The 24,362-nt window shown below is 34.6% G+C and overlaps 2 protein-coding genes across 2 annotated transcripts in view; both read left to right on the top strand.

Moving 5' to 3' along the window:
• LOC123306734 (oxysterol-binding protein-related protein 9) overlaps positions 1-18,926 on the top strand; it is a 56,652-nt gene extending 37,726 nt beyond the window's left edge. Inside the window, exons 8-14 of the mRNA XM_044888853.1 lie at positions 4,395-4,509; positions 11,868-11,998; positions 15,617-15,806; positions 15,881-16,146; positions 16,322-16,716; positions 16,795-17,028; positions 18,460-18,926. Coding sequence (XP_044744788.1) covers positions 4,395-4,509; positions 11,868-11,998; positions 15,617-15,806; positions 15,881-16,146; positions 16,322-16,716; positions 16,795-17,028; positions 18,460-18,534 — 1,406 coding nt within the window. The 3' untranslated portion in view covers positions 18,535-18,926. The remainder of the gene's footprint in view (positions 1-4,394; positions 4,510-11,867; positions 11,999-15,616; positions 15,807-15,880; positions 16,147-16,321; positions 16,717-16,794; positions 17,029-18,459) is intronic.
• A 2,158-nt stretch (positions 18,927-21,084) lies between these two features.
• Positions 21,085-23,860, top strand: LOC123308073. Its single transcript, XM_044890610.1, has 3 exons — positions 21,085-21,800; positions 22,518-22,685; positions 23,583-23,860. Exons 1-3 carry the CDS (start codon positions 21,171-21,173, stop codon positions 23,640-23,642), a joined length of 858 nt encoding a protein of 285 aa, XP_044746545.1. The 5' UTR covers positions 21,085-21,170; the 3' UTR covers positions 23,643-23,860.
• The last annotated feature ends 502 nt before the right edge of the window (positions 23,861-24,362 follow it).

Genomic DNA, 24,362 nt, shown 5'->3' on the forward strand with positions numbered 1-24,362 from the left:
CAATTTATAAATGCACAAAATATAAGAATTTTAAAAGAATACATTATACATACGTACATACATACATTATACATTTATACTTTAAGAAAAGCATCGGTAGGTATTCTCAATTCAGACTGATATTTCGGAAAGTAGAAAATCGAATTGCCTCCCGTGCCATTAAATGTACATTATCAGTGATATCAAAATTTTTGCTGTTCATTATTTGAGAAACATGTGAAATGGAGCTTAAGTTCCCAACTGGTGAAAGATATGTGCGATTGTGGATTTATATTTTATGTCTCTGTTCATATCATACAGATTGTCAGATGTTCACACATAAACCGAGTTGCAGAGGTGTAAACTGAGTCCCTTATCAATATTTTGATATTGGTTCTCCTCCCTTATTCCTCTACCCTCAGTTCATTCATTTATCATTCCATTTGCAAAAATGGAATAATAATTATTTATTATTTTATTTATATAAAATAAAATAATCCCAAAATCCAACAAATCAGTCAGAACTGACAGTCACAGAACAAGAAAATATTTCTCATTGTTGAACAATATTTTGATACGGGTTCTCTTCCCTTATTTTCCTAGCCTCATAACTCATTTCCATTTGAAACAATCGAATTCCACGAACCGAACAAAGCTGACAGTTGACACCTTCCTGCAAATGTCATCAGTAACTTTGACGTCACAAGAGCCATAACCATAGTAAGCTGTGGTTACACCGCCAGAATTCGCCTTTAATCGTAAAATTATCCAGTTTGTGGATTTTCATTTCGATTATCCTGTATATGGAGAGTAGAGAGAAGGAGAACGATCGCTGCTTTGAGACCACAGATTTTTTGTCCCCTAAAATATGTACCAATAGGGTAGTTCATGCTTTTGCCAACAGGCGCGCTGGCCATCACGAGAGTGCGAAATTTTGATTTACACAAATCAAATTGTAGTTGGCTCGTTGGCTGAGTGAACTGTTTCCCTGGTGACAGATGATAGGAATATTATTATTTTCGATTTTTGATATGAGAACAACATATGACCATGGTGAAATGTTGAAGCGTGCGCTTGTGTAAAAGTGTTTTGACATCGGAAAGAAAAGGAGAATAAAATATCCGAGTGCAGTTTTAGGAGAAAATTTGAAAAAACCTTACCTCGAGAATCGACTAAAAATCAATTTGTGTGTCAAGGGCACTTTTGCGATGAAGATATCAAAAAGATGATGGATTCATTATAAACGAAATCGAAATTCTCATCCCTCGTGAGAAGTTGACTCTTCTGAATAAGAATATCTAACCAATAAAACTACATGGTTCAGAAGTAAATATTCTTGAGGAATTTTGTTGGCATAACATAATATATGGTTTATATCGGTTCTCAGCTGAGTATTGGCAAAAGAATCTACTCTAATACCTAAGTGATAAATCTGAGACTGCTACCTTTTGTTGTCTTGATGTGTACTACTCCTAACTACGGATTTATATAATTTTGAAGATTACGGTAAACCAACTAACATAGCTGCTTTCAATAAACAATGATAGACAAAAGTAGGTAAAATTTTTTTTATCAGTGACTTCTTTTGAATTTCATTGATTTCGACTTGCATTTTATTACATATAATTCAGAGAACTCATATTCAATATAGATTTGACGAAAGGTATTTGAAAAATCATCAGAAAAACCACGATGACACATAACCTTAATTAAAATAGAGGCTATTCATTTCAAATTGACGCTTGAATCCCCACCCCTTATCGATACCCGCTGCAATCGCAGCGACACCTATCCTACGTTTCCCGTTTTCGGGGACACATTTTTAGTACGTCGATCGTTCTCCTTCTCTCTACTCTCCATAATCCTGTATATGCGCTACCCACTTTGTCAAATTTTATGCGTTTTTATTCAATGTTCTAAATAGATCGAAACATAGAAAATTGTTTATGGTCTTTTGAAATCTTTTATGATCGACCCCAAACGTTTTAAATTGAAATTCCGAAGGAACGTCATCTTATTGGAATATCGAAATTTACTCTGGATTTTCCGATGGGTTTGTTATCCCTGTATTCGGTTATTATTTATATTCCGAAGAAAAATGATAGACATCTGTCCCACGCCTTGTTCCATTTCCGCTTCTTCTGACACAGTTGAGTGAGATACTTGACTGTATTGTTCTTTCTCAGATTGGTACCGCGTCATCGTTGATAAAATTTCGTCTACACCAGCATGTATTATTGTTGTGAAAACTCCCGCATAAGATACTGCAACGCACGCTTAGTTTCAACACCAAGATTTCTCTTTCATGATCAACAGACGAGTTTTTTTTAATTATTTATAATTTTGTGCATTGTCATTAGCCCGTGTTTTTGAATGTGGTCTGGTATTGAAATTTGTCGTGAATTTTTCTAATTTTGTTTTTTGACCATGTTATTATTTTAATATATATTCCGTGTGCTGAAGTTTCGTAAATTTATAATTGTGATGGATTACGTGTGGACTTCGTTTTTCTCCTTCGATTTTCTGTTCCGGTTCAATTGGAATCGTGAAAGTGAGTTTATAGTAAAATTATACTTTTTTTGCCATAAAAACTTAATGTTCGTTTTCATATTATTTTTTACGAATCATGAAAACCTCTGAGCACCATTCGAAACGTTATATTTTATGTTAAACAAATTTCAAAAAAATGAAATCAACAAAAGGTAAATATGAAAGAGCTGAGATGGTACATGCAGACGTGCCAAAAGTAATGGCAAGCCTAAACTAGTGATATTGCCCGATATTTTAATTGGGAAAAGTTATTGGATGAATAAAGAAAAATTTCAGTCATGAATCTTGAAAACATTAGACATTGAAACAAAAATTATAATTTGTCTTTGTCTTACTATCTTATATTCGTATTGGTGTGAGGTAACCCTGAATGAAATATTTATGGAATTAAAATTCAACTTCCTCGGTTTTCAAGAAAAATAAACTTATTTTGCCTCACCATCTAGCGCCACTTGTTGGTTGGAGCTGAAATTATACCTCGAAATTCTGGTGTCTAAAAAAACTCATCATCTCTTGTACCTTCAACATGGCACAGAATTATTCCTGTTTTACCTAAATTGAATATGGGACAATAATTCTTAGAATCGATCGTTTTCACTCCTTTGCCAAGTATTCGAACCTCAAAGTGAACATGAATTATATGTTTATTTATTTCCACAAATGATTTTATTACACAAAACAGTGTCTATTTTGTTTTGATTCATCATTTATTATACTTATTTTCTTAAAACTTCATTGCAATTCAAGGAATTTAAATAACAAACGATTCCAAAATAACAATGTCAATAAGAATTGTGAAGAAGTCAAATCATAAACGTTTTCCATTCTGTCTAATCAGAACATATAAACTCAGGCTGCCATCAAAGCACTGACCTCACTTATCATCGATTCTAAAGCTAAGATAGTATCACAATGCCGAAGAAAACTCAACTAAATAGACACGAATAATAAGATGTGCTCTTGCAACATAGATACATGGAATGGCCATTGCAATGATACCAATGTATTCAATCTGTGAATGTATTTGTTGTGGTAGACACATTCGATGCTTCTCCATGTCTAGCGGGACACTAAGGCAGTGGCCGCAGTGGCGTTACATGGTTAAATTTATATACCTCCCACTTTTTCGCATTGAAAACTGATGTGACAACGATGTCAGAGTCAAATTTCTCAATTGTGATTGGCGACAATGGGCAACTATCTCACTCCTTACTTTGGACCACAACAAATGTTTATTTTCCACTCCTTGTATCTATGTTCCAAGGTTTAGTCCGAGTTTCAGGTCTCTTGAGAATCGAAGGTAATGAAGAGGCTAATACACTTACCAGGATTCCTTCTGTAAAACAGGAGAAGGAAAAAACTGAAATTTTCCTAGATGGGTAATTCCAAAGTTCCTTTTGAACTTTTACATTGCGAAATCTAAGAAGTATCTTCTTCCCAACAAGAATTCGCTACAACTCTATAATGGGTTCCTCAGGAATAACCTAATCAGAATGGGTTTAGCAGAAACTGACGAGTGCGGCGGAATCTTCATCAAAGCTCTGAACATCTTTAAAGATTGTGGGAGAATCAATAAGAAAATACCTTTATTTGAACCCATATAATTTATATCCTTATTTTGGCTATTTTCAAGCGGTTATTCAAAAATAAAACCGAGTATTCTACTGGAAGCAGTGCACACTTTCTCACTTTGAATAGTTTCGAATTAAAAGTGATGCTCAAGATGTTGTTACACCCGTAAAATGGTCTGATTCTGAAGCCTGATTTCAATCCTGGTAGAAGCATACCTCAGTATACATTGATTCATGAAATTATAGTTTTGCGTTTTGTCCAATGTTGTAGGACACTTTGTTTTTTATTTGCAGCATCTCCCACCTCTTTAGCGGTACCGGACATGTCTTATTCGAGCAGTGAGGGAGAAGAGGATTTCTTCGATGCTAATGACTACCCCACCTCTGTGAGCTCTGTATTGTCTCCTATGTAAGTAAGATTTTTATCAAGTTTTGTGTGAATGATACCTCCCAGTTCGACATAAACTAAGCAGCAAATGGAGTGGGACAGGGGACAGCTAATAAATTGCCTGAGTTTGATTGATTTTTACCCCGAATGCAAAGCATTATTATTTATCTGTATGCCACTGGCGCAGGATATTTTTTCTTTCGATCCCTTTTTGTGGGTGGGACTGTAAGACAGCCAAAAATGTCCGTTTTTTGGCGAAGAGTTTGGGAATAGTGGAGGTCCTTACAAAGTTGTTTTTATGCTGAGCGGAAATGGAAATATAGTCATTTTATGAAATTTCTTATGCCCTTAAATTCTGGCCATAACATTTTCCGCCGATGTTGGATTTTTCAACAATAATATAAAGCACCATCCTAAATATTGTTACTGGCACAGGGTATTATTGCTTTCGAGCCTTCTTAAGGTGAATATCTCGGGACTTTTAAGTCTTTATCTCGATAAATTGTATTGCTATGGAAATACTATTTCATGAAATTCTATTTTACTCGTGAAATTCTCCCTCCTTTTTAAGAACATTAGCAGATATCGTCTAAACATCAATTTTAGCATAATGTTCTACAGTTTGTTCAGAGTTTTGTAGTTAAAACATGCAGATTTTGTTTTGTGGGCGATAATGCTTGGACTCATCGAATATAATAAATGCACAATGGGGAAATCCCCTCAATTTGGGGTTTGCAAGTTCAAACTGAATAATTATGAGTTTCATTAATGAATTTTTCAAATGCACCGCGTAAACTATTCAAAATCATTCTTCAAATACGGGGTTTTAAAATTTAAATCGCTTTGTTTCTAGTTTACGATTTGGCAACAGCGCCTACTAGAATATAAAAAGAACAATAGCTTGTTTATAAAATAACAGCTATTGATAAGGCGCGCACTCACTTGCCTGCCCCAACAGCAACCGGCCATAAAAATCCCATAAAATTTCACGACCTTTCTCGTTCGTCCCAGACTTCATAGACAGCCATCTTTGTCTATCTCATCAAGATAGTGCATTTGTTTTCATTATCAACGCATATTTCAGTCGATGTTGCCAATTTTTGCAATAGAAACGAAACGCTTCAAATTTTAAATACCCATTTTTATTTTTCATTTTTAAGTTCTAAAAATAACTTTTTGGGAAACGGTTGAAATTGTTATTTCAAAATGTGACGTTTCAAAGATATTTCATAAAAAATACATCATTTTCGTCAGAAGGAGTATTTCCTATTATCTTCAACAGCAGAATCTTATAATCGTAGTAAATTCCTCCCTAGATCCCCAAGCATCCACCTTATTTGGATAAGTTGAAGTTTTTTCCTAAAGAAACTTTCGACGATCTCGAGGTGATCATTGTAGAGCTCTGGGATTAATTTTTCATTGACCTGATTTACGTCTCCATTTTGAGCATGCCAAAGCAGTGTCGGGGAATCATTCAGGCTAGAGAAGGACCAATATCTTACAATGAAATATTCATTTCATTCACTAGTACAAAAAATTTCACTAGTTTCATAAAATGGCGATATTTCTATAGCAACGCAATGATCCGGATAGCGGCAAAGACATCCCGAGGTGTTCACTTAAGAATCCATCCAGCATAAAAAAAAACTTTTTAAGACCCTCTATTATTCCCGAATTATTCGATATTTCTTTGGTGATGTTGGATTTTAACCCGGAGATGCAAAGCATTATCCAGTATGGCACTGGCACAGGGTGTGTGTGTGTAACACAGCCAAAATTTCCGTTTTTTGGCTGAGAAATGGCTTACAAAGTTTTCTTTATGCTGGACGGATTGTTAGGTGAACACCTCGCGATGTCGATGTAACTATGGCTGACTAGTTTTTGTACATCCTGTATATCTCTTTTTTATCGCATTAATTTTAGGTCCAGTTTCACTTTAAGCTTGAAGCTACCTTTACGTCCAATTTCATAATCGAATTTAGCGTCACTTTAAGCTTAAAGTTTTCTTGATTGTCATTTTCTGGTAAGGTTAAAAGAAGCTTTAAAATTAAAGGGACTTTAGGTTTGATTATGAAACCGGCCGTTAGTGTCATTTTTAGTAGGGTTAAAGGAAGCTTTAAAATTTAAGTTTAAAACGACTTTAGGTTTGAGGTTTGGTTATGAAATCGGCCGTTAAGTACTCAATTTTTGGTAATGAAATTTCGGAATTGAGGGAGATCTTCTATTCGATGTTTGACAACTTTGAACATCAGTTATTCTAAGATATCAACTTGCATCCCTAGTGGCTGCAGACGTTATCATGTTCGAGATTCCCTCTGATTTGAATTAGTTTTTCCCTAAATGGAAGTTTTAAGTTTCCTAGGAATTTTTTTGTTAAATTGGCAACTTGTTTCCTTTCTTTCGGCGTAGACATAATTTCCTCTGTAAACTCAGATGATATTTTTGCTAGGAAGTCAATAAAATATGTTCACGCCGTATAATCCCGCCGGAACCGCCACTGGCCGCGGGGGTGGAAGACCGCATTTCGGACGGATCTTGCGCAAAAAGAAATTCTTCCGATGTCACTACAACCAAGGTCCCTAACATCCGAAAACGCGACAACACGTCAAGGCATTAGATCAATTCCGGCGATAATTGATATTATTCGAACGCCGAAATGAACAGCCAAGTCTGCAGACTCATTATCGATTCGCAGGCCCCGACGTTGGCCTCCGAAAAGGGTGAAAATGCATCGGTAGAAATGGCCATCGATGTGTGAATGGTATCGTGATTCCGCGGGGCCCGAGAATCCCCCAGTTGCCGGTCAAATGTTATAGTTTTATAGGAATTTTAATAATATCCAAGTGGTCCTTTTAGAAAACGCCTTTTTGTAATTTAGAACGTCAATATGATGAGATTATTCCATAATAGACTGAATTTTAGAAGGAATAGTCGTAGGTGAGTTAATGTTGCTTATTTGTTACTCTTTGGTGCTATTGTGTTGGTCCCTTCGAACGATTTTTTTCTTCTTTTAAAATGCACACATTCCTCATTTGTAAGCACTACTGGTATGGAAGTTAACTGTAAAATAATATTTATGATCAATAAATGATTTGATACGGAAGACAACTATCTGATTTCATTACATAAATGACCATTTTGTAGTATAATAGTAGTCCGTCTTCTGCATCATCTTACTTCTTCCTGCATCATCAAAGTTTTTCAACATTCAGCATGGAGCTTAGTACTCAACATTAATTCCCGATTGAACTGAGGAATACTTCGATTGATATGACATTTTCGTCATCAAAAATTAAACTTTTGGCATCTGACACTAAATTTTTTTTCACGGAAACAATAAAAACAACTTCATTATGAACTATTTTCAACATTGTTATATTCGTAAAAATTAATACACGTTTTACCGCCATTTGAATATCCCCCGAGATGAACAGAATATGCTGACTTACAGCAAAAGTTCGATAACCGAGTAAAGGCTGATCAATTGACCACATAAAACAGTCCAGTCGGATTTTCATTTCAGGCACCTTTTGATCACTTTTTACAAATTCGTGAATGTACAATGGGGGTGACAACCTCGCCTTAATTGGCAATGAGGCTCCATAGTTGGGAGACCTAGTGGATTTTAAAGATCAGACGGTAAGAGGTAAAGAGGCAGGGTGAATGTAGAATCCCAGTCTACAGCCCGTTTATAACAGCAGGAAATTCTCTGGAGAATTCTCAACAAAATTTTGGCAATAAAACGGCAGAGTTTATTTTGTATGCAACTGAACAGTGACTTCTACGGAAAGTTCTTATGTAACTGCAGAGAATTCACAGCTCATGAATTCACGAGTAAATTCTCTAGAGAATTTTCGGCTGTTACAAACGGGCTTAATGTACAGGGTGGGCAAATTTCGATGTTTTAGCACTACAGCTTTTGAATCAGAGGAGATAGACAAAATCTGATACCCCATTCTCGTTCTCTTTTTCTGAGAAACTAACAAGAGTAGTAGTCATTTTTGGCCACCTTCTTTTGTTTTCGAGTTATAAGCGAAAATTGGAAAAATGGCGATTTCGAAATAAATTTATATCTCCGCTAATACTGATGATAGAGCTCTGAAATAAAAACATTATACAGGCACTTTTTTGAGTAGAATCCAGTGGCGTGCTCGCCTTTTTAGCAGGATTTTTATTACGAAGCTATGACCCAAAGTTATGTTTTTTTAAATGGGAACACTAGATTTCTGTGCAATTTTTTGCACTTTTTTCTCAATATTTCTATGGTTTCAACTTCCGTTGAGAATAGAAAAATGTAGCATCTTATTATTACCACAGTCTCCTTCTATTAGTCCTTTCATTTCTATGCTTCTTACTCAATTTCTCCAAGATTCAAATTTTATGGAAATTGGTAAAAAGCATACAAAGAATGACATTGTCGGAAGGAGACTGCTCTTATTATAGGAAGCTCTATTTTTCTGTGCTCGTCAAAAGTTGAAACCATAGAAATATTGAGAAAAAAAGGTTTTTGACCATTTTTTATTATTTATATTGATGCAAACCATATGATATTATATATTTTTGAAATCAGTAAAAATTAAGCTTTCAAAAAATTCCACAGAAATCTAGTGTTCCCATTTAAAAAAACATAACTTTGGGTCATAGCTTCGTAATTGAAAATCCTGCTAAAAAGGCGAGCACGCCACTGGATTCTACTCAAAAAAGTGCCTGTATAATGTTTTAATTTCAGAGCTCTATCATCAGTATTAGCGGAGATATAAATTTATTTCGAAATCGCCATTTTTCCAATTTTCGCTTATAACTCGAAAACAAAAGAAGGTGGCCAAAAATGACTACTACTCTTGTTAGTTTCTCAGAAAAAGAGAACGAGAATGGGGTATCAGATTTTGTCTATCTCATCTGGTTCAAAAGCTGTAGTGCTAAAACATCGAAATTTGCCCACCCTGTACATTCATCGCCATATATCTCAAAAACGGTTGAACTAAGAATAAATTGCTTTGTACGAAATTTTTAGAAAATGTTATACCTACTCTACAACTTTTATTATGAATACGAAAACGATTTGAAGCCAAAGAGGGGAGATTATTCAAAAACACTTATTTTTGTGACCTTTATGGCCAATTTTCATTGTTTCAGCTTGCTGAAACTGTCATTTTATATTTATTCTTGAATCATTAGCTTGAAATTGAAAAAAAGCCACCGCGCCCTAGTATGTACACGTGACTTTTTTTGCGAGTTTGTCGCCCTCCCACACATTTTCGTCGCTCGTAAATTATCAGACTAAGAGAATATACACTTTTCAACATGTAATTAATCACATATATTTCAATCTGACACGCTCGAGTTTGTACAATGATCGGTTTTTTTACTATACTGACCTGCTGTCCTAGACAATTCCGCCTATATGCAGGTCTAATTTGAGGTAGAGGTACTCTAAAGGGTCCAAGCTATCTCCCCTCATAATAATCTGACACGCTCGAGTAAATCCCGAATTTCCCTGTTGGGCTCCCCAACTACCAGTGATATATCACTGAATGGATCACAAAAGATATTGGACATTTTAGAATTAGATTTTGAAAACACTTTGTGCAAATTGAAACCCTACTAAGACTCCTTAATCTTAGGGTACAAAACTTTTTCTGGACGGTATATTTCGTTACAAAACTAGTACAAAACTTTGAGATGAAGAAAATTTGCAATTTCGAAAGTGGGGGGTGACCATGTCTACGACCCTCCCCCCAAAACTGAAAACCGTATTTTCTTCGTACATCGTACATTTCAGGGGTACAAAACTTTTTTCCAACGGTACATTTCGGTACAAAACTAGTACAAAACTTTAGCGTCAAAAAAATTGAAAAATTCAAATTTGGGTGGGCTGGAGACATAGACCTCCAAAAACACTCAATTTCTTGGGTGAATTTCGCTTCATCAGACCGAATTAATTTTTTCAAGAAGTTATTCAATTTTCAATGTAACGTAACTACTTCGCAAAATTCTCTTCCCCGTAAATTATCACCTGTCTGCAACTTCTGGAGCTTTATGAATTTGAAGGGGTGATAATTATAACATAAATATGTATTCGAAATGGAAAATGAACATCAGTCGTTGGTTGTTGGTCAAAGACTAGAGGTTTTCTTCTTTTCCAGTATTCTCCCATGTTCATTGAAATTTGTCAAAGTTATACCTATATTCAGACCCTAGAAGGTTGAATTGAAATTTCTGTGGCACCAACAAAACCGAAGTTATAATAGCATTTAAAGTAAGAAACGCGGTTGGTCAAGAAAAACTCAATTTCGATCATCGATTATGTCTCGAGCAGGGCTGACATAAAATTTCAACATTTGAACAGTGCAGATTGTGTTTTCTTCTTCGTCCCAAGCTGGTTATTAAACTATAATATTTCAATGTATGTACATATATTGAAAGAAAGCAAAAAAATATTTGAATGTTCCGAGAAAATGAAGAAATGCTTAAGAATTCTTTCCCATTAAACATCTGTTTGTTCCTTTTCTGGGTCATTTTGTCTGGATCTGTTTTTTCTGATGTGCGAATTACGTAACGTTTGGACTTCAGATCGAATAGAGATGTATGCATCGAATAGAAATGTACAAATGAGGCAATGTCTCTTTCAAGTAGGTAGGTACTGTGCAAGTGTGTTATTAGAGAGAAACCATGTTTGCAAAAAAAATTGCTGCTTTTACTGGTTTTCCAAATTAAATGATTAAGTTAATTTTTGATTAATTTTTCTCACTTCAACTCGTCGAAAGAATCGAGAATTTCTTGAAAAATGTTTTTTCCGTGATAACTTTCCATGCCTTTGTTTCTCGGATAGCAATGATAGCATATTTGTATAATTCTTGAAAAGTATGATCACACTGATTGTTCACTTAATTTTGCTCAATAAAGATTACCTGCTTACGTGAAACACCGTGTACATTTCTATTCAACCCGTACAATCTCTGTTCGATATAAAGTTACAGAAAAGGGCCGATTGACAGCCTCCTAAATTTACTTCATAATTTCACTCAGCATCCATGCTCATTGAAGTTATTGGGAAAAATTCAGATTTCGATAGCAATCTCCTTTCTATGTTTTCCCTTCTGTCATCGCAACAAAATTCCCAATTGTAAAATTCGTGAAGTTTCTGTTCACAATTCCCCATCATTCTCCATTAAAAAAGGCTTCATCTTCATGAACATGTACTTTTTCGAATCATTCCCTAACATTCCTATAGTGCCTTTGTGCGGACCCAAAAGTTCACAATCATCTCATCACAAAATTAGCTGCAAAAAATCTCGTAGAAAATTCGTCGTTCTCAAATGGTGAAACATTTATTTCATCAATACCAACAAAATGCTGAAGTTGATTTTTCTTTCCAGTGGCCTGAAAACTTTCGAAAGCGATGGTGATAATAATACAACAAATCCTGTACAGATCAGGCAGCAGACCCCAAATGCTGTCAGAAAAGTTTCTGGCAAACCCGATGACATAGAACAAATTGATGATGATGGTAAATATATATTTTCTCCTTATAGTCGTCAATAGTTTTTGCTCATTTGGCCATATTTTACTACCTCTCAATTTTGTTGGTTTGGTAGAAGTAGGTTAAGTGTACAGTTTGTCATTATGAACAAGAATATAAGTTAGGGTAAAGTTGGGTAAGTGTTCATTAAAATCTTTTAGGTTTCCATATTTATTATTGTGAAACTTGATAAAATGCAAGTACTTTCTTGTGAATTTTATAGGTAACCCATTTAAGCTCATTTAACATATCTTAATACTTACGCAGATCGACAATTACACTTTTTACTCTTTCAAATATCTTCAAAAGTATGTCCCTACTAGACACTCACAAATTCGGGGAAAAAGTTAATTCGCACCTTCCAACAAATAGAAAAAATCGGAAAATTTCAGTTGAACCATTGAGTACAGTGCTGAATTGGCGCAATGTGAATTTGCGTCAGAAAATAAATTAATTCGAAAATCTGAACATTATTAACATTTATTCAAACTGATTGAAAGGATTCCTAATCTAGTTATTTTCATAGAAAGGACAAGAGATCAGTTTTAAAATAGATTTATTTTCAAGATGAACAGGAATCTTAACCAGAAAACCCAATAACAAGGATTCACCAAAATACGAGGAAAAGAAAAATGCAATAATGACCATGAACTTATTACACACAGTATATACTAAAAATAGGAAAGAATTTACAAAAAATATTTTTTTTATAATTTCCACAAATATATGTAAAGGGTCGTCTCTTTAAAACAGTTTGTGAAGAGTTGAATATGTCGATAAAAAAATATGACAGATATAAAATCTTGTAATTCTCAGGAAAGTGGAGTTGTAAAGCAATGATGTTCGAGCTCTCGGGATATGAAAAAGTTTTCTACGGCTACCAGTAAAAACACGAGTATTGAAAAAAACCTGATAAATGATTTTTATCCCAATAAAAAGAAATTTTTTGTCATCCTCTTCATTCACGATCCATCTTATTGTGGAAACATTGAGCTAAATATAAGTCGCTTAGATTAAGATGAAACCTATAAAATTAATCACATTGATGAATATATATATTCGATATATTATTTCAGTATTTAGAATATCAGGATTACTATGTGGATGAACAGCCTTTAATTCTGAATAGCACTTCCTGATAGTCTGTTCTCTCTTTTTCAATCACTTTTGGCATTAATTAATATTAGTTCTGGCAATGTACTATTGATATTAACGACATTTTATGAGTGCCAACCTTCTAGTTACTAAAACATAAGAAAATTATTCCATGGCCGAGTGCTTTTATAAAAGTATATGGAATATAGAAGTCACCTTTCTATAAAAATATTCAAGTTGAAAAGTTCGGTGTCTAAAAGGCCTTGGAACAAATAAACTCAATAAAGGCTGATTCATGCTAGACCGTGTCGGGTCCGGGCCGGGACCCGGACGGGACACGGTAAAAGAATTATATGAACAATTTCAATTGACCCATCCACACTACACCAGTTGGGACACGTGCCGTGCCCGTGTTTTCAGAGTGGCCCGGTCGGGCCACGGAAGGGAATAGGACAGGACATTCTTTCCCCGGCCCGGTCCGACTTTCAGTCAGCTTCATAGACCAGAAAAATCAAATGTGATAGGCAACTTCCTTTTAGACTTCTGCGAAAATACTAATTATTCAATAATATATATGCTGTATCTTAATTTACATTAAAATTTTTATATATATGTTGATTTTCCTAATAAAATTTGTGTACTGGTTATTAATGAACTACCTGAGACACACTTCTAATCGTTCAGTAGGTGAAATGGACTCCTGAAATTTTGTCTTCTGTCTTGTGAGACCATATTTAACTTTTAAAAGTAAAATATTGAATCATTCTTTGGACATACGAAAATATCCGAAGAATTGACTTTCATCGTCCAACAGTTCTTTGTAGAGTGTTGCAAATTCTCCCTCTTACTTTCGTTTTCGCCAAGTTGGATGCACGCACCATCTCTTTGTAGAATTTTTAATTTTATCAACTGGTTTCTCCTTTTCCTCTTCATCAAGTACAATTGCAATTGCTAATAAATCACCCCCATTAAGCTAGCAGAACCACTTCCGAATTTTGGATTTATTTTGCGGCCATAATTTTAGAATTAAAAATTTTTTGCTCCCCAATTTTTGGAGAAGCTAGCTTAACGTTAAGCTAGCAGAACCCAGAAGCTAATAAAACATTTAGCAGAAACATGACAATACCATAGTTTTAGGCTCATTTTAGGCTCTTATTTGAACCTACTGCGGATTTCTGCTAGCTTTACCGTCAAGCTAGCAGAACCAAACCGCTAATAAATTATTTATCCAGAATCTGATCACACCATCCCTTAAGGCTAATTTTAGGCTAATTCATTACCCTAGTGAGAAATTTTTTGCTCTCCAATTATTGGAGAAATTGGGGGTTTCGTTAACCCAACCCGTCGCTAGCCGGACAAAACCGATAATCCATTGTTTATCCAGAATCTGATTATATACTATTTTAAGGCTAATTTATTACCCTAGTGCTAGCAGAACCCCCAATTTCTCAAAAAATTGGGGAGCAAAAAATTTTTAATTGGAGTAATAAATTAGCCTAAAATTATGGCCGCGAAATAAATCCAAAATTCGGAAGTGGTTCTGCTAGCTTAATGGAGGTTAATGAATCTTCTTCGGAAATTTTTTTTCTGAAATCACAATAATAACGATACATACACGGCTAAGGCACGGTCAGAACTGACGGTATAGCATGTATGGACGCTCGGCCACGACCCGGTTGCAACGGCCCGGAGTCGGTCCCGGCCCGGCTCCGACACGGTCTAGCATGAATCATCCTTAATGCGGCTAGTTCTCCCAAAACTACAAGTTGCAAGTCTGCGATCTACGTCCATCACAACAAAGACTGGTGGGAACCGTAACCTCCTACGATTCTTGGTTTTTGTGTTATTAGCAAAAAATGAGATTTCGACGATTACGAAAAGTTATCATTACTTTAATGATTACAGATCTGAAACTTGAATCTTCTTAGACAATTTAGGTACTTTTATATGTAGAATCTACTGGCAAATAATTCAAAAATAACAAATTCAATAATACTTTGCATTTAAGAAAACGAAAGTACTCCTAATGATTCGAAATGAAAATATTTTGAGCTCGTCAGTGGATTCTACTTAAAAAAGTGCCTGTAGGAGATTCAAGTTTCAGATCTGTAACTAAAAAAGTTATGAGAACTTTTCGAAATCAGCGAAATCTCATTTTTTGATAATAACTCAAAAACGAAAAATCGTTTTCACCAAACTTTGTTTCTCTGAAAGAGAGCTCGCCAATGTGTCATCTGTTTTCTTCTAGCTTTTATAGTTCTCGAGATCCCCTCAGTAGACGAATTTTGCCCACCCTGTATCTTCTCCGAACACAAAATTCCAACTACAACTTCCAGTTTCTTCATTTTGACCGTTACATACAATACAAATACCAGAAACAACGTATTTTGCCAGCCTGTACATATGATGCACATTGAATATGTGGATCAATATTTTTATTTCCTATTGCGGAATTCGATCCGGTGATCATATGGATTGTCACCAATCATAAGTATCTTTTTTTTCTTTCAGCTTTATACGATGACGATAGTGACGAAAATTTGGAAATTGATACCAACGTTTCTGTGATTAGACATTTGCTGTCTCAGGTTAAGATAGGTATGGACTTGACCAAGGTAGTATTACCAACTTTCATACTGGAGAGGCGATCGCTTTTGGAAATGTATGCCGATTATTTCGCACATCCTGACCTATTTATAAGGTACAATCCCCATGATTGCTCAACTTTTCGTGTACTCAGAAATAACAACAAATATGTTAACTTCTGCTTCACAGTATTGCAGATGCCAAAGATCCCAGAGATCGTATGGTTCAAGTGGTTAAGTGGTACCTAGCTTCGTACCATGCGGGCAGAAAAAGCGCCGTTGCTAAAAAACCGTACAACCCGATACTCGGGGAAATTTTCCGATGTCACTGGAACATTCCTAAAAGTTACGGTAAACTGACTCCGACCGAAGAGACTGTGCAGGAAGGACCAATCACTTGGTGTACAAAAAATCAACTGGTGTTTGTTGCTGAGCAGGTATCCCACCATCCTCCAAGTAAGCACAACCATATTTCATCTGATCAAAATCAATCTTGATGGCATCAGAGATACAGATTACTTTGAATGCGTTTGAAACAATTTTCGATGCGCTTCTTCTATTCGCATTTCTCTTATTTTATTTTGGCTTCTCACTGTCTCATTAACATCAGTGTTTCATATTTTTCTTTCAGTTTCAGCATTCTACGCTGAACACTACAACAAACGTATCAGTTTCAACGCCCACGTTTATACAAAATCCAAGTTTCTCGGCCTATCGGTTTGTGTGTATAATATTGGTCAAGGGGTAGTTTCAGTATTAGATCATGATGAAGAATACACAGTTACCTTTCCTAATGGTTATGGTCGCTCAATTTTAACCGTACCCTGGATAGAATTAGGAGGATCAATAGTTATAAACTGTCGGAAGACGGGATATTATAGCAATATTGAATTCATAACAAAGCCTTTTTACGGCAACAAAAAGCACAGGATAAGTGCAGAAATATTTGGACCAGAAGATAAAAAGCCCTTTCTAACAATAAGTGGAGAATGGAATGGTATCATGGAGGCTAAATCTAATGATAAGGTTTGTTTTAGGGTTGAAAAAATCTTTGAGATATTGTCTGAAAATTTATTCTTCAATTACACTAAATTTTCTTTACAGCAACAAGTGGAAGATTTTGTTATAGACGTTAATAAATTAGAAATTGTAAAGAAATTGGTTAGACCAATAAGTCAGCAAGAAGAAAATGAATCTCGCAAAGTATGGAAAGACGTCACTTTGGGATTAAAACTTAACGATATTGATAAAGCAACGGCCGCTAAGCAGAAAGTGGAACAAAGACAAAGAGATGAGGCTAAAGAAAGGAAAGAGAGTGGTGGAGAATGGAATACAAAAGTAAGTGAAATTAGTATGAAAATATATACTGAACTTTCATCCCATCACTACACATATACATTATATTTTGAATCTAAAAAAAATCATAAACCTTGTGAATTCCTAGATTTTTTTTAACAGGAAGTATAACTGGTTAAAATAAAACGTTTCACCTAAAATCGCCTATACAAAACTTTCAAAATGACGAAGTTGAAAAACAAATTGAAATTGATTACTGAAATAGATCCTAATAAGACCCTACACCATTTTTCATCTGAATTACCGCGCAGCAATAGAACTACTTATCTCGTGATCACAGACTCAACTATATGGTTTCGTTTGGGATATTGGCCATTTCGATTTTTTCGTGGGAATAAAAATGGAAACTTAGGATTGGCGAATTTTTCTCATTCAAATGGCCCATGACGATAAACTGACATAAAAGTACTTAGGACCAAGTATAAAAAAGAGAATAATAGTTCAAAATCTCACCAATAAAATTGGTCTAAATTATTTACAATGGTCTTCACTATCTTCTTCTTGTTCTTCATGATCATTCTGATCATGTAGGTGTTATTGTAATCTGAGGATGCTATTTGGGCTGCGGCCTGTTGCATTCCAATTTCATGTAAATAAAATAAAAATAAATAAATAAAAATAAAACCCTCCAACAATCGTCGTGAAAATGGGATGAAATAGGGTACCAATAATAGCACTTTTTCAACATAAGCATTTTCAATGAACTGTCTCAATTTTCTCTACCCAAATTGCACCATACGACAATTTCTTGAAGTTACCTGATGAAACTAATCAGATCTTGGAATATAGATACATGGAATGGCCATTGCATTGGTACTAACTCTTTTGTTATCGTCCACACATTCGATACTTCTCTCTCAAGCGCGACACTAAGGCAGTGGAGTTACATGGATAAAATTATATATTTTCCTATATTGAAGGGACAGCAATGTCCGAGTCAACTGTCTCAATTGTGATTGGCGACACTAACTAAGCAAATATCTCGCTCCAGTCTTTGGACAACAACAAATGTTTATTTCCCATTCCATATATCTATATTCCAAGAATCAGATTCAGACTCGCAAATAACCATTTAATTTCCAGCCATATGTTTATGCTTTGTTTCGTTTTTCCGATGACGGAGTCACCTTTCACAGTCCCGTACTTGAAATTTAATGAAATTTTGTCGAACTTATAGGGGTTGTAGCTCAGCCATCTTGAATATTTCATATAGACAATTTTTCGGTGAAATTACTTATTTTGATTACTTCTACCTTCTGTTAAAAAAAAACTAACCTTTGAAAACAACCCGTATATTATTATTTGAATGTTTTTTAATTCAGTACGTTATTTTTAGTAGTTATGAAAAAATATCCCTGCTCATTCAATCAGTCAAGGCTCGATTCGTTTCAAAAATTCAACGATTTTTTCTAGTTGTTCCAGAAAGGCCCAGAAGATAGTTGGCACTTCATAAATCCACTCCGGTATAGATTAGTATCGAATACATGAATCTTACAATAACATGATCAAGGAGATGAATTCAACACTGTGCTTTTCTCAAAACCATCCTAAAAAACTGTTTGATCAGAACAATATTATTTTCATATTTATATTAAACTGTGATATCATCATATTATGGGAATGTGAGAACTGAATGAGGCGGAAGATCTACCGCTGCAGGACAGCTTATCGCCTTGATTAAATAACATGAATTGAATTCTTTCTTAAATTTACTGTACATAAAGATGGCATTTATTTATTTTTATTAGGGGCTAAGTTGATAAAATGTTTTCTCTCCCAACTTTTTTATTTCCATTTAACTCCCAGAATGTTGCAATAGAGGTACAATCCAAATTTATATGTGACTTACATTTCCAAGTTGAATAAATCATACAAACATATCAAGTTGTTGTTTTTTTCATTTGAAAATCCTTTTATCTAAGTGGAAAAGCTCCTTTAATTATTCAGTTTTCATTGATTTGATTTGGATACAAACAAAAAGGAACCAAGTAGCATTATAAAAATAGATAGATACGAAGGTTTAACTCAACAAGAAGAAGTAATCGGGTTTTGCAAAATGTAGCTAATAGAGCTTGGAATCGCTATCGTATTAGTGGCAGTGCTGCATATTCTCATGGGAATGAGCAAGAACTGAAACCATCGCACAAGATCGGCTGATACGGTTATGTTCAATTTAATAGCTCATTTGGGTAAGCTACCTCAGTGTATGACAAGTTGTCAATGAAGTGTCAGAAGTTTTTTCAATTTCTTTCCCGTTTTTTTTTTCTATTTTTTTATGAATAACCACTGATATATCTATGGGAGATGATTCCCCAACATAAGGACCTTGTAGCATTCCTCGAAAAACTGATGAACAGAAGAATCATCACTTGGAAGACCAAACCTGGTCGAAAGACTCTCCCGCTCTTTTAGCGAGATTTCAATACTGATGAGATTTCTGACGACGAGAGTGATCCTTCACCAAAATCAACAGAGAATTTTTGAAGCAGAGATGATGTTCTGCACATTGTCATTAGAGAACAAGTTATGTACCAATGATTAATTAATTTTCGCTTAGTTATCATCGAGTCTTCGAATCACTTTGATGAAGGCTGTATTATCTTTCTCGTTTTCTGCTCTGGTTTTTTGTTTGAGACCTAATTTCGAAATGGATAGAGAATAAAGAAATTTTTATATCAATGGAAAAAAAGCCCTTCAGTAAAGCTTATTCTGTAAACAAATTTGTCATCACTACACTACTCACGACAGACAGGGTTTTTTCCCTAAGCTCTTGTATCATACACCGAATTGTATGATACCGCTTTACACTAACCTCTGTTAAAACCCATATAGGTATATGCTATTATATTGTTTATTAAACAATATAATTTTAAAAGAATATATACATATATCTCACTTTAGTATAGTTCAAATAATCCGGAATAAAACTTGAAACAGATTATAGCATGGGGGGCGGAAGTATATAAAAAAATGGAAAATTAAAAATTTTAATAAAGGGACAAAATATATATAATACAGGGCGTAAATGAATAGTTGCGAAAACCTTTAAGAGGTTGAACTGTTCGAGCATTTCTATATAAGATAGAAAACCGAATATAAGTACATACAAGAATTTCGTGCATTACTTTTCCTCACTCAGTATTCCCTCACTCAGTGACATTTTTGACGGAGCTCAGTTATTAATGTATTAATGAAGTCAATAATACGCTTCACTGGTTGGGGTAATTCCAAAGAGAATAGCATTATCAATTCATTCAATGTACTATTAGCTCTATTTATTTGAGAACCATAAGAAATAACAAAATAGTTCAGAATGAATGAAAATGTTAAAAACTCCTGCAAGGTTAATTGGATAGAAATAGTGGGTTTACTTGGTGGGATGATCCAGTTCAATGTAGGATTTCCAAGAAATCTTCTCAGATATATCGCTCTGGCATGTTTCGCTAAATATATTTTAGTATCTGCGGATTTGTTGAACCGTCCAGCCCAACAAGCAATACACACTTCACCAGATTATAAAGGTAAATAAATTGGTTGAGTGTATAACAAAAATGCTTCAAAATACTGTTTTAAGTGGTATTCCTTCTAATGTTTTCACGTCACGTCGGATCATATGGAAAATTTCAAATCCAGATCGATAGTTGAGCCAAATTTCGAATTTTAGTCAATCAATGTTGTGAGCTCTAGTTCCAATAATTTATGGTACACGATCTTTGTTAATGATTGTAACATGGCAATAAGCGCCGAAATATTTTCATTTTGAAAATTTCAATAGTACTTACGGTTTTGGAAATATAAAATTCACGAAATTTAAAAAAAAACAGGATAAAAATGTATGCAAAAACACACAGCGATGGTACTATCATTCATGAAGACTAACTATTATTATGCCACAAAACTTGAAATATGGAAGAGTTGGCAACTTCCTCTAATATTGGGGTAAAGGGGGAAATATCGAACCAAAAAGCATAAGGAAATATCATTCTCATTATTCACATGTAAAAAATAAATAATTTCCGTAAATTTTTTCAGGAGTCTTCAAGTACGCTTCATTGTTTTGTCGTTTGGTGGAGTTCTTTCATATAATTATTAAGTTCTTATGGTATCAACGGAAGAATTCTGATATGGAAAGCTTATTGAAAACAATCGAACAAACCGATATTAACACACATTTAAAAGTTAAGTGTTTTTCATGGCTTAAATACATCATACCATTTTGGGGTTTTTTGTGTGTGCTAGTGGTGGAACATTATATCTTTGTGGATTATGACAATAAATTCGAATACACAATATCTTGGGGTTATGCCAATGTAATAATCATATTCGAGTATTGTTTCGTCGAGGCAATTAATCAAACAATGAGGAAAAAATTCTTCACATTGCAGAGAAGATTAAAATGGATTAAGAAGAATATCAATTGTGAAAAAACTGGACCATTGTATAAACTAAATATTCTGAGGGATTTTATGAATGCAGACTTAGAAAGTAAAATTTTAAAAATTCGGGAATTATCAAGATGTCATTATATGATGATTGAAACTGCCGAAAAGATTTCAAGAATGTTCTCATTAAATATCCTCTTAACTCTTCTGGTCATTTTATGCAATACCATAAATGGACTGTATAATATTGTAACCCATTTAGATAAAATCGATTACAATAAGGAGTCCATATGCAGATCTTCGATTTGGATTTTATTTCAGACTTATATCTCTACCATCATTATTAGGTCCTGGTACTCCTTGGCGAATGAAGTAAGTTTTTTCTGATAAATAGGTGATGAATCCTAATTAATATTAGCAAGAAAACGTGGGCAACACTGATTTCGAAATAATTCTAACATCCTCACCTCGAAAAGAGTACGTCAATACAATTAAGATTTTGTGTGCTTGTTCCCAAGAATAATGTTGCTCCAGATCTGGAGAGATACTGGAGTATCTCTGGTTGCCCAATCAAATGACTAATTTTCGAATTTTGTGACGAAACTGGTCTCAAACGATTTGGGGACAATATCCCGAAATATAAATAATCATTTTAATTCTACTTTTGTTGCAAAAGGCACATAAGTATATGTAGGTAACGGTGGAGGTACTGATGAACTGATGAGACTAATCCAAAGACTACGCGGCCCATGGACAACCAAAATGGTTGTCAATACAGGCAAAGATTACTTAATAATCTTCGAGACGGGTTTGTAGTATATGGCTGTCAACCATGTTAGTATATTACTCGTCTCTGTGTATGTTAGCGATTGCTATTGCAACTATAAGTGGTTTTTCAGAATGAACGCACAAATGAATGAATAATGATTATTATGAAATATAAGACCACCGGCTCGTGTTTAACATAAACATATCCGGAAAGTTTTTACCAATACAAGTGCGTTCACTGCATTCGTCTTGGGAAGCGGTAGAATGAAGAATTTCTACTCTCAGTGAGAAGAAAAATTCCTATAAACACGTTCATTGCAGGCTAATACATCCTCAATAATTGTACATGAGATATGGAATGAATATATAGTAAGGCTCAAGGAAGGGAAATGGAATTACTTTCAATTTATTGTGTTGAAATTTCACACAACAAAATTGAAGTTCACAGCAGATGGTTACTTTGAATTAGATCTAAAATTTTTTCATTCGGTGAGTATGAAAATCGAGAATTTTTTGGAATGTCTGTTTTATGTACTTGTCCATAAATGTTTTTATTTTTCTTAAAATTCTTGCGCGCTTATTTTTATAGGACGAAAGTGTGATAATTTTGCTCTGATGTCTGTAATTTTCGAATTTTGAGCCGATAAAATAATCTCAATAAACGATTCGGTTGTGCTCATTGATGCACAATGCTGGATTAAATCATTGAGGTTTTATTAAACCTCAATGATTGAATTCAATTATGTCCGGCCCCCTTAAAACAATCCTCCATCCAGAGGCTAAGAGCTAAAGACGTGTAGAGTATAGAGAGAGGAAGCCCATTATTATGGCACACGCAGGTGCAAACCACAGAACACAGATAATCGGTGCAAACCCAGAGGGCCGAAGGTCGGAGGGTTAACCACCCGACACCACCCGAGCAATGCCGGAGGGCGAACCGATAGGGCAGAGACAACCTGCGTCTCTGCGATAGGGCCATAAGCCCGAGCCCGGTCGAAAAGCGAATCAGTCCGTAAAGGTGAATCTACCTACCCTACACGTTGGTCATTGGATATCCTGGCCATACTAGTCAGCAACTAAACTAACAAACCATCTTTTCAACAAATGAATTTCACCAATTTCATGGGTATTTCACATATAGGGCATATTTTAGATTTTTCGTGAATGATGGTTATAAACACCTTTCTTCACCGTGATTCGTTATGTTTTTTGAGTTGAGTTCATAGATCCATCAGTATATTAACTACTCAACAATTAGCTTGTGTCTTAAAATAATAAAATCTGTATCAATGGTTTTATATATAATATACAAATGATTCCATAGAACCTGATTATGACAAAAGTTTCTCAGACAATATTTATATAAACTGACGAAGTTCTTTTTAGGTACTGTCATGTGTAGCCACCTATGTTATAATACTGGTTCAGATTGAATACCCCAACTGAAAATTTGTGGAATTTATTCAATTTATCAACCAGAAAATACCTGATCAGCAATGTGCGATTAGAGAAATATTAATATGAATAAAAGATGATGAAAATTCTGTTATCATTTCTACCATCTTGCCTATGTGCTGAATTGTTTCTAGGTTTTACTGTTTTCTTTTCTTAGCAAATCAAGACATTCCTGCTACGAGATAAGATAAATGGGTACAACTGTTTGATCTTTTTCAATCAAGCAACAAAATCAAATGGGATATTGAGTAATTGGAGAATTCTCCCCAATTTGAGTTATCACTAAAATGAAAGTTTCAACTTAATGATTGTGTTATGTTTTGTTTATGGTTGCTAACAGCTTGTGATTTTCAAGAAGCCATCTTCGATTATCTAATCAATGTAACCAATCTGTTGTGTAACGGCTGGGGGTGGTAACCATATATCTATTATCTATTAATATAATAGATATATGGTGGTAACAGCTGGTGATTTTCAGGAAGCCTTCTTTGTTCATCTAATCAATGTATCCTCGGTGGTTCTTTTTCTACTATTTACTTATTCTGTAGTTGATGTTAAGGAGAAATAGAAACAAAACGCTTTACATTTCAAATCGCCATATTTATTTATCATTTTTGAGTGCTTTGAAATAAAATTTTCAGGCAAAAGGTTAAAATGATGTTTAAACTGTTAAGTTTTGAAGAAATTTGATGAAAATAATCTCTTTTGAAG

The sequence above is a fragment of the Coccinella septempunctata genome, chromosome 2 (genome assembly GCF_907165205.1).
Source record: "Coccinella septempunctata chromosome 2, icCocSept1.1, whole genome shotgun sequence".
Taxonomy (NCBI): Eukaryota; Metazoa; Arthropoda; class Insecta; order Coleoptera; family Coccinellidae; genus Coccinella; species Coccinella septempunctata.

Coding starts and splice junctions, on each gene's coding strand:
- LOC123308073 (XM_044890610.1), top strand. CDS start 21,171: ATGGAAAGCTTATTGAAAACAATCGAACAAACCGATATTAACACACAT. Junction 21,801..22,517: donor GGTACTCCTTGGCGAATGAA/GTAAGTTTTTTC, acceptor CGTTCATTGCAG/GCTAATACATCCTCAATAAT. Junction 22,686..23,582: donor ATCTAAAATTTTTTCATTCG/GTGAGTATGAAA, acceptor AGTTCTTTTTAG/GTACTGTCATGTGTAGCCAC.